At 39.0% G+C, this 10,852-nt stretch overlaps 2 protein-coding genes across 6 annotated transcripts in view; one reads left to right on the top strand and one right to left on the bottom strand.

The window, feature by feature from the left end:
• Positions 1-3,857, top strand: part of F2 (coagulation factor II, thrombin) — a 53,719-nt gene extending 49,862 nt beyond the window's left edge. For both annotated transcript variants that reach the window (XM_083362040.1, XM_083362039.1), the window contains 3 exons: positions 622-800; positions 2,717-2,787; positions 3,475-3,857. In XM_083362040.1, the coding sequence (XP_083218166.1) occupies positions 622-800; positions 2,717-2,787; positions 3,475-3,618 (394 nt within the window). In that variant the 3' untranslated portion in view covers positions 3,619-3,857. The remainder of the gene's footprint in view (positions 1-621; positions 801-2,716; positions 2,788-3,474) is intronic.
• A 5,323-nt stretch (positions 3,858-9,180) lies between these two features.
• Positions 9,181-10,852, bottom strand: part of CKAP5 (cytoskeleton associated protein 5) — an 81,974-nt gene continuing 80,302 nt past the window's right edge. For 3 of the 4 annotated variants that reach the window (XM_083374074.1, XM_083374076.1, XM_083374075.1), the window contains 2 exons: positions 10,603-10,757; positions 9,181-9,891 (listed from right to left, as the gene is read on the bottom strand). In XM_083374074.1, coding sequence (XP_083230200.1) covers positions 9,646-9,891; positions 10,603-10,757 — 401 coding nt within the window. In that variant the 3' untranslated portion in view covers positions 9,181-9,645. The remainder of the gene's footprint in view (positions 9,892-10,602; positions 10,758-10,852) is intronic. The other variant, XM_083374077.1, reaches the window with a different exon arrangement.

Below are 10,852 nucleotides of genomic sequence, written 5' to 3'. Positions count from 1 at the left end.
TCTTTAGTTGCAGAAACTTTGCAAGAGAAAAACTCCCTGGGACTGCCAAAGAAACTGGAGAGTACTCACTTGTTCTGTAGAAAAGAACCAAGAAATATCGAGAGGAAGGAATTCATAAGTGTCACAAAGATTGATGAAGGAGTTAGGCTGTAGCACAGCAGATGGAAGTGCAACGTAAGAATTTTTAAAAACTCCACTTTCACATTTTAAGAAAAGCCATTTCTTTTTCTATTTTCAAAGCAATAGAAAGAGAGCTTGCCTGGAAGAGTTCAAGATTTGAGCAGCATTTGCAATGAGCAAAATACTTAAGTGTGCTCTAAAATTTGTTTATTTTTACTGAATCCTCCCTTTTCTTCTTGTGATTTCTACAGGCAATCTCTTCACCCTGTTCCTAGTGAGATGGTTGACTTGTTTTGTCATCCTTCTTGTCATAACTTGATCTCTGCCAAACAATTCAGGTGGTGTGGGGGAGCAAGAGGAAGGTCATCATCTTACACTGCCCAGGTTGGGCAAATATAAATGAGCTGTTTTAATGATACACCAAATCTCTATTACCTATATTAATCTATCTCATTCTAAGATCTCCAGAATCTTTTACTCAACTCCACTTTTGTTCCGTAGCCTATTGCTAACAGGATATAAAGGTCGTGTTACTGGTTGGGGTAATCTGTTTGACACCTGGGGTGCAGGGTCACGACAATTGCCTGGCGTGCTGCAACAGGTGAATCTCCCCATTGTGAGCCGGAACGTCTGTAAGGCATCCACTAATATTAAAGTCACAGACAACATGTTCTGTGCAGGTGAGTTTTCCTAGGTACTTGATGCTGAGGCAGAAGTAGGCATGATTCTTGGTGTGTTTGCTGTTGGGTACTGATCAGTTCATATAACAGCTTTCAAGGTCCACCATGCAAGGAACATCAGCCGGCCAATAGGATGAAGGAAAGTTTTTTTCACCATACAAGTGTGAAGACTATCAATTCTTAACCTGTTACTACTCCTGCCTCCGTTGTTTTGCTCTCTAGTGAGCAAACGGAGTAACCGAGTGTCTTTGTCCAAATATAAATACATGAGTAATGGACATCACTGTGTGGCTAGGCAAAAGAACCCTTCTAATTCACCTACCATTATGACTCCCAAATTACAACACTGTACAACATAGAACCTCTCACATCCTTCTCCCTTACCTCTAGAAATGGCACACATCAGTGTAGAACCATACCCTAATTTAAGTTGCCTTGGATATATCCTAAACAAAACTTAAATGAGGGTGAAAAAACTTTCTAATTTAGAAGGTTGTGTTTTTTAAAGATTTCTATCCCTCGTTTCCTCCAAGAGCTCAGGCAGCTCACATGGAAAAATCTCAATTTTACCTCTGTAACAAGCAGGTAGGTTGGGCTGAACAAGACTGACCAGCCAAAACACACAGTGCGTTTCAATGGCTGAGAGTGGATTTGATTCTGGTCTCCACAGTGCACACTTTGGGCACTATGCCACATCCCCTTTTGCCATACATTGGCCAGGTTCATCCATTACTTTAAGCCATGTTTAGGTAAAGCAACATCAGCTTTTTTACTAAGTCAACCATAATGACTTAGAACATTCTGTGAATCAAGCTAACTGCTGTTCAAACTATGATTAAATGCTTGTTTAGTGAAATGTGAAAAACAGGCAACTATGAAACAAATCCCTCTTAATGTGAAAAGACAATGAATATACAATCTCCTTTTACCTTGTGTTCAAATGTAGTTTTTTCTCAATTGTTTACTCCAGATGTAATGCTCCAGTCAACAGCTCTGCCTCTTAAAATTCCAAGTCATTGGATAGGACCAGGTTGTAGAGGAGTAATGACCAAAAGGGTGACAAGCAAATTTAATTAGTAGATTTATACTTGAGCTCTCTCTGGAAAGTGCTATGCTTAGTGGTGTAATTTATTTATTTAATGCATACAGCCAGAAATGGAACTTCTATAACAACTCACTCCTGGTTTAAACAAGTTATATCATAGAGTTGAAGTTTATAATAGAAAAATATATAGAGAGAGCATCTCACCTGAAACAAAACATCAATTTTCTACCATATTATTTGCATTTTATTTTATCATATTTAGAGACCGTCCCATCTCCCTTATGGAAGAGCTTTCTATGACTTGTTTGATTCATTAACACGTCATTTTATAAAGCCCTCAAAAGATTATGGTGAATTGAAAGAAACCATTTCCAGAGTCAACCACATGTTTTTGGGTAAAATGTATAGAACTTTGCTTAGGAAGAAAATAAAATAAATAATAAAAGATCTGATATTAAATATAGCATCTTGTGAAGTTGTTTGAAGTCATTCTAGATTGATCGTTTAAATCATGATTGCCCTGCACATCTCATGATAGCAAACATGCTAAACACCTCACAAAGTCATGGAGTTTTTGTGTGCCAACTGGCAAACCAAAGGCATTGTCTGTGTTCACAGAGCAAGAAAACAACCAGTAATTAGCCTTCGGTGTAATGTAGAGTGAACCCAGCTGAAAATAACTCCAATTAAACAAAGTAAACCTAAGTTTATAAATTTAAGTAAGACATTACAGCAAATGAAGCAGGTCACAGTTTCATAAGTTTTAAACTGATTAGCTCAGGGACTACATTAAAAGCTGATGGGGGGGGGGGAGAACAGAAAAATGTAGGAAAGACAGTGCGGCCTTTTTACTAATTTTCTTTTTTTTTAGGTTATAGTCCTGAAGAAAGCAAGAGAGGAGATGCTTGTGAGGGTGACAGTGGGGGCCCTTTTGTCATGAAGGTAAGTTTCTATGAGTGACTTCAAAATATAAATGGGCAAACTGCTGATGTCACAAGCCCGCTGTTTGTCAGTCTGTAGCAAGGACCAGAGTGCCATTTTCCCTTGCTAATGCCAGCATTCATTTCTCCTTTTCAGCAATATTCTTAAAGGACTACATCTTCTTCACTTTAAGAGCATTACAATTAATTAAGCATATCATTATGCAAGAAAGCAGGATTTTCCCCAATTACCACTGAGTGTGGCATACATGCAAGCTGATGTACACAGCAGATTTAGCCCTTGAATTGTAACAGTGCTAACTTTGAGTTCAGGTCAGTTTCAGACAAACTCAGCACGTCAGAACATTTAAAAAAGCAACTATCTCAATCTCAGTTTAGGAGTCTTACCAAAAGCAATCACCAGCCAGGGTTGTAGGATCTTAACCTTCTCACTAACAACCCAAATTCTGAAGTTCATATCTTGACATAAACCTTAATTTATTCTGTTGTTGAATATTTTCCCCATCCCAACCCTTTTCAAATAAGGGTGAAAAACTAGACTCAGAAATGTTCATGGGCTACCTCTTTCTTGCTTATAGTCTTGTAGATTACACGATCCTGCTGCTGCTATTGTTCATCTTTCTTTAAATGACCTACATATACTATTTGCAATTTGCTGATACTGTGACGCTTCTTTCCTCCCTACCAGAATCCAGCAGACGAAAGGTGGTATCAAGTAGGTATTGTCTCCTGGGGAGAAGGTTGTGATCGTGATGGCAAATATGGATTCTACACCCATCTGTTCCGTCTGAAGAAATGGATGCAAAAGACTATTGAGAAACATGGCCGTTAAATAGGAATCAAAATTTGCATTTGCACCTTGGTTTACAGACATAGAATAATCACAACAGTACAATACTAAAAGCCTATGAATGTGTTCTGTTCCAGCCTACGACCAGCCCTGTTTGTGTGTCAGGGACAACCCCTTTTTCCTTTTAACAATCAATAGGCTGGGAAAAACCCAACCCAAATTTATTTACAGTTCCAAATAATAAAGTCTTTCAAACAAAAAAGCAGCAGAATATTTTCTTCAACCAAAAACACGATTTTAAACATCCAACAAGAGTCAAACAAGAGCCAAACAGATTAGCAAGAACAGACCAGGATTCTCTTTGAATGTCTCCAAACAGTTGCCTTCAGCAACCAGCACCGCCCACACCTTCCCCTTTTATTATCTGTCCCAAGCCTTCTCCTCCTTTCACTGAGTTGCCTCATTAATTTTCTCTACTGTGCTGGATTGCCTTCTGCTTCTAGAGTCTTTGAACAGATTCAGCTGTCACTCCTCTGAGTCCGACACCTCCTCCTCACACAGCTGAGCCTCATGAGGAACACGACTGGAGGGGCCAGGCTGAGAGTCCTGGAGTGCATCAGAGCCTCCCTCCGACACCGAAGGCTCTCCAAACCTCAGACTCAACTGCCGGGAGCACAGGCTGACACTGAATCACAATAGAAATAAATCGGAGTCATCCCAGAATAAAGATTTTTGGATAAAACACTTGTTTCTTCCCTGTTATAAACTGCAGGCAATTTCTATTGAATACATCAGCCAAATAATCCAGATAATGGAAGGACATCCATGCACAATTACTCAAAGACAGCTTTAGATTCAGAACCTTTCTGCATTCCTAAATGTATACCTTTAACATAAGAAACTGTGAGGCAAATAGTACAAGCTTGCTGGAGGTTGGCTTTCCTGTTTTTTGGGAGTTCTGAAGGAAAGAAATTATACATAGCAGAATATTAACAAGGCAGAGATTAGAAATAGGCAAAGATTTGCATTCAACCACATCCTTTCTTCAATTAGACAAAAACCAGCCTATTTATGTGTGAGACATCCCTTCTGCTTGAAAAGGCATCTTTGGGCCAGTGTTGTCCAAGGGTCATGACCACAAGCCCAGAAACAAGAAGATATGCTTGTTTGTTAAAGTTTGGCAATGACAGCATTTATTTTTTTATATATTTTCCCCTGAACAATCAAGGAGTATCCATTGGAAGAGGCTAATTTACAGTCTCAACTTAATAGCCTTAAACTTCTAGCAGACATTCTAATACTTCAAACACTCAATGGTTTAAAGAAAAGGTAAAAATGAAACATAGATTGCAATGGGAGTATTTAAAAACAAAACATCAGCTTAATACTCTTAATCAACAGATATTTGGATTAGATTTTTCATCCAACAAATGATTAAGGAAAACATCGAGCAATATGGTCAATTTTTCTTGGAACTATTTATGACAATTTTGCATGCCCATTTTCCTGCATCTATTATACTGATTAATTAATAATGATTAATTAATGCTGTTGTACATATACTATTTTTCTGTTAATTTAGTGCAACAGACATTAAAAACGAACCACTCCTATATGGCAATTGGAAAAAAAAGCCCTGAGTTAACTAGTAAAAGCTACTACTTTAGACAAATACAGTATTTTAGAGGCAGAATTTCTATCAGAATCTTCTAATTCTATACATTTGGATGCATGGAAACTAAAAACATGTTTCACAGACATCATGGAAAAATTAGGTCCTAAGAAATCAGGAGAGAAAAATAAAGCTATCATTAAATGCTTTTTCATTCAGACTAATACTTAGTATTTGTTTCAACACACTAAATACCAACTAGATATTTGGTTTAATTTAGTTTGAAAGCATTCTAATTTCTGTAATTCATGCAAAAATTCTTTAATTAAAAATAGGTCCAAATTCAGTGAGAAACTCAAACTAGCATTATTAACAGTAACAGGACATATAAAAAGCCTTGCATATTCTTGGTCACATATCTTCTGAAAAATAATTTTATCATAAGTTCCCCATAAAATGAAGCAGAGCCAGTCACAGAGTGCTTCTCCCAGTGGTCTGATGGAATTGTGATGCTGACATTGGAACCAGCTGAACTATCAATCTTTTCATATGTTGGCACCAATGAGATGTGAGAACCAGCCACTAGTCAGGTGGTTTATATCAGAACATGTACACTACGGTTGAGTTATAAATGATTTTGCAAAAATTAGCTTCTTGATATGTTTCTGTATTGCCAGTTCTATTATTCACTCAACCCAAAAAGGAAAAAGGGAAGCCAAGAAGAACAGGTCAAGCACATAGCCCACTTTGCACTGAATAGGACACATTGTAGATGAGCAGATTCATAAGGGGCAATAGAACAACAGTCTGCAACAGCAATGAGCAGAAACTCCTTCTCTTCGGATAAAATCATAGCAGCAACAAATCTCACTAATTTGAGAGCTGTCAGTCACTTAATACAGCAGCAAACTCTGTCCTAGTCCTATTAGACCTCTCGGCGGCTTTCGATACCATCGACCATGGTATCTTGCTGCGGCGTCTCAGGGGATTGGGAGTGGGAGGCACGGTTCTTCGGTGGTTCTCCTCCTATCTCCTGGGACGTTTGCAGTCGGTGTTGGCAGGGGGGCAGAGATCGACCCCGAGGTCTCTCGTTTGTGGAGTTCCTCAGGGGTCGGTTCTCTCGCCTCTCCTGTTCAACATCTACATGAAACCGCTGGGTGAGATCATTCGTGGTTTTGGAGTTGGGTATCATCAATATGCCGATGATACCCAACTTTTCTTTTCGACCCCAAACCACCCCAGTGATGCCCTCGCTGTGATGTCCCGTTGCCTGGAGGCGGTTCGGGTCTGGATGGGGAGGAACAGACTTCAGCTCAACCCTGACAAGACTGAGTGGCTGTGCATTCCGGCATCCCGGGACATTCAAAATGTTCCATCTCTTTCTATGGGGGGTGAGCTCTTACCCCCCATGGATAGGGCTCGCAACTTGGGAGTCCTCCTAGATTCACGGCTTACCCTAGAAGATCATGTAGTGGCCGTGACTAGGGGGGCTTTTGCCCAGGTTCGCCTGGTGCGCCAGTTGCGGCCCTATCTGGACCGGGATGCCCTGTGCACGGTCACTCATGCGCTCGTGACCTCTCGCCTTGACTACTGTAATGCTCTCTACATGGGGCTTCCCTTGAAGACCACTCGGAGGCTCCAACTGGTACAGAATGCGGCCGCGAGAGTTGTCTTGGGAGTTTCCCGGTACTCCCATGTTACACCTTTGCTCCGCGAGCTGCATTGGTTACCAGTTGTCTTCCGGGTGAGGTTCAAGGTCTTGGTTATGATCTTTAAGTCCCTACATGGCATGGGTCCGGGGTACCTCGGGGACCACCTGCTGCCGGCTTCAACTCCCCTCCGCCCTGTGCGTTCCCACAGAGAGGGCCTCCTCAGGGTGCCTCCGGTCAGGGAATGCCGACTGGCGGCCCCCAGGGGGAGAGCCTTCTCTGTGGGTGCCCCGGCTTTGTGGAACCAACTGCCGGTGGAGCTCCGGACGGCATCGGACCTCCGAACTTTCCGTCGTGGTCTGAAGACCCATTTGTTTGAATTGGCCGGTCTGGCCTGATGGGGGAGTTGGGTTTTAAATTGTCATTTTAGATTGTATTATTGTTTTTTAATTGGGCACTGATTTAATCTTTGTTTTAACTTTTGTATAGTATTGTATTTTTATTTATATGCCCTGTGAACCGCCCTGAGTCCCCAGGGAGAAGGGCGGTATATAAATTAAATAAAACATAAACATAAACATTTCTCCACTTACTAAGTGAAGCTCTATAAAGACAAGAGGAAACTGAATATATTACATAAGCATCCATTAAAGTTGATACCAATAAAAATGTTCTTTATATAGTCACTGAGAAAATGTCATCCTCTGAACCACTGGCAAAAGAATTCTCTCTTTCCTAGAAAAGGTTTCATAGTTACTCCACTGAGTAGTTATTTCATCAAGATTCAGGAAGTACAGAGAAATTAATAATAAAAGGTAACATTTATTCAAATGTACTGTAGAAAGATTTCCATTAGTTCTACGTTAAAGCTAAAAATGGTTTAAAGACTATAGGGATTTTTGGAAATCAATATTAAAATGTATTATCAAAATGATAAAAGCCACACACTGCAAGGAGAAAATGAAAGAAGCAAAGTATATTGTTAGACAACATAGCTAATATATTTTAGCTCAGAGAGACTTCACTTCCAAATATTATTTCTAATACTCGCTAAATATTATAATCCAATATTTATGTCCAGATTCTGTAAGTGAACTCTTGTGTATTAATGAAAAATTAGGAATTTGTTACTATTTCTAATAATGTACCAGAAGAAAACGATATGTTAGCAAAATACATATGTTTTGGCACCATTTCAAGGCCCATCATAGTGCTAGCAAGTTATAGTGGTTTTTGAACACATAACATTTTACCCACTTGGATAGGTGCTGATTCATTCTTTAATATTCCTAGCTAAGGCAAGTAATTCATTATGAAGTAGTTTGTTTAGTTTCAGCTGAAAAGACTGCAAATTAGAATAGGTTTAACGGCAAGTATAGACAATCTTCTAAGTAGGGAAATGTACATATTACAGATAAGTATGCTTGTTACACCAATTTTCCACCAGATTACATATTATGTGTGCACCTGGTGACCAATTATATTTTTACAGATTATTACCAAGCTTGATTGGCTGCAATATAGAACTACTGTATAGCACCAGAGCTATCACCCAAAGCTTAACAGGCATAAAGATGTAAATGAAATCTATGTCAGACATAAAAGCAGTTGATGCTCCAGGAAAGAATGACACAGGACATATAGTAGGAACATGGGAGGTGCTAAAAAGACTACAGAAATTCTGGAGGATGAGATCTTATGAAGCAATCAGGAATAAAAGAGCTGCAAGTCAGCCAGAGAATTTCTCACAACTCTAACAACTGTGCTCTGAAGTGGATGGATAATATGACAAATAATGTCACCTTTAATTATCACAATATCCATTCACTTCAAAGCACAATCATTTTGGAAGTAGAGTCCCAAAGATCCTGTCATTATTAGCAATTGCTGTTAATACATTTAACACAAACTTGCTAGCAGCTTCTGGGATAGAAAGAGAAAATGGATTCACCATGATTATAGAAACATTAAGAATTGGATTATTAGCTCATCTTAAGTACAGAATACTTCCACTGTCTTGAGGAAATCGATGTTAAAAAAGGTTTAAAACCAGTCCTCAATTAAGATTCTAGGAAAAGATTTGGAAAATATTGTCTGAGATGTAAAATGTTCTGGCCTTGGGTCAAGAGTTTTCTGTAAGCACAATATTATTATTAACATTAAAAGTTTCCTTTATCTGGAACACATTTGTACATTAGTATCTCAGCTTCTCCTTGTTTTCCCAATTAAAGTTAACTTGCTATAGTGACTCAGACACACACTCATTTAACAATTAAAATGCAGAGTCACAATAGCAATTAGGAACATGGTTGAACATTTGCCACCAACAGTCACTGCTGCTCCCAGAGTTAATGCAAACTTTATTTACAAAAAGACACTTAAATTACTTGCTTCATGCCATGCGTCCATACAGAAACAGTTCAAGCATTATATGGAGAACTAATTCACAAAATTAAAAATGAATGCAACGAAAAGTTTCCCAGATTTAAGAGAGCTAAGGTAAGACAACTTAACAAACAAAACCAAGTTTTGAGAAACTGGACTGAGCAGGAGAATTGTTTACAGCTCTGTACACTAAAACTAATACACGGACTCTCTTCTACGGTCAAGAAATGCTCACGAAAAAGCAAAATATATACAAAGATTTGTGCCACATTGACTTGGATCCTCCTCCAAGATCTGCTGTATTATACACAGAAACCAGTTTGTATACATAAGGCCTGCATGAGGCCACTTAACTATGAAGACTTCTAATTTAGTCAACTAAAGATGGACAGCTCTGCAATAGCCAAACCGTCTCAGGCAATTTCACTTGCGACTGCTTTTTATTCTCTCCAGTCTTTTTTTCAAGTCATCAATATTGGATGCTGTAGAAGAGGAAGTGGTACTTCCAACGCCAGCATGGGTCTGATTGGAGTCCAGATCAATGTGCTGGTATTGTTCCCGTGATTCACGAAGGTGGGAAAGCTTACTATGGAGCATATCTGTAGAGGATGCAACAGTGGGGACTGATGGCTTGGACAGTGTGGTGGCCAGCGACGCTCTGTCTTCTTGCTGTGGGGAGAGATATTGAAAACCCTTATTCAAAAAGTACTTTATGTTATCACATTTTTACCAAATCGAACAGGTTGACTCTTAACAATACCACTATAACTAATCTTCTAAGAGGAGGTTTACTTAAGTTTTAGAAATGTAAAATATATACCTGAAATTAAAGGATGCTAAAATTTTATCCTATTCTTTATCTTTCACTATGGCCAAGGTCATAAAATGCTGCTTGGGGGGCCCCCCGAAAGCCCTAATAAGCAGGCATATACATAGAATGAAGGCTATTGCTAAGCACATTGATTTGTGCTTTAGATTGTAAGCCGCCCTGAGTCTTCGGAGAAGGGTGGGATATAAATGGGATAAATGGTAATAAACAATATTTTCTTGCAATGGTTTTTTATTTTAAAGCATGGGGTGTGCAGCTTTGGTCATTATCTTCACCTATGCTGATATAATATTAAACTTACCACATACACTGGAAAAAATCACTGGTAACCAAAAAAGAGTGAAATATGGATTTGCGGCATAATTTCATTTTTTTGCAATGGTGCTTAAAGGTTGGTAAACCCTTTTGATTTTTCAACAATTCTGTACAACTATGACCTTAAACATTCACCTTTCTCCATGCAAGTCCTAAAACTAGATGAAGCGTTAAAAACTAGATAAAGCAATTAAAACAAGTAAGTCAAAAACTTTCTACTTGTTCTACTTAACTACCTTTGCATTGTCAAGGCCACATCGCTGCCTGAGGATTTTTAATCTTTCCATATAGACAGATGGCCCCACCTCTTCCCCATTTGAATTTCCGATAGCAGAAGAAACTACATTGGTGGGAGTGGGAATACATGATACCTCCATCTGTGGAGAAACTCCTACAAAATAAAAAAAAATCACAAGCCACAAATGAGTCAAGTCTAACTTCAACAAAAGATTGAAATGGGATGTTACCTAGGTTTGGATAGGAGAT

This window comes from Vipera ursinii, assembly GCF_947247035.1.
Source record: "Vipera ursinii genome assembly, chromosome: 1".
Lineage (NCBI taxonomy): Eukaryota > Metazoa > Chordata > Lepidosauria > Squamata > Viperidae > Vipera > Vipera ursinii.
The sequence above is the reverse complement of the archived record's forward strand: the minus strand, read 5'-3'. Positions and strand labels throughout refer to the sequence as shown.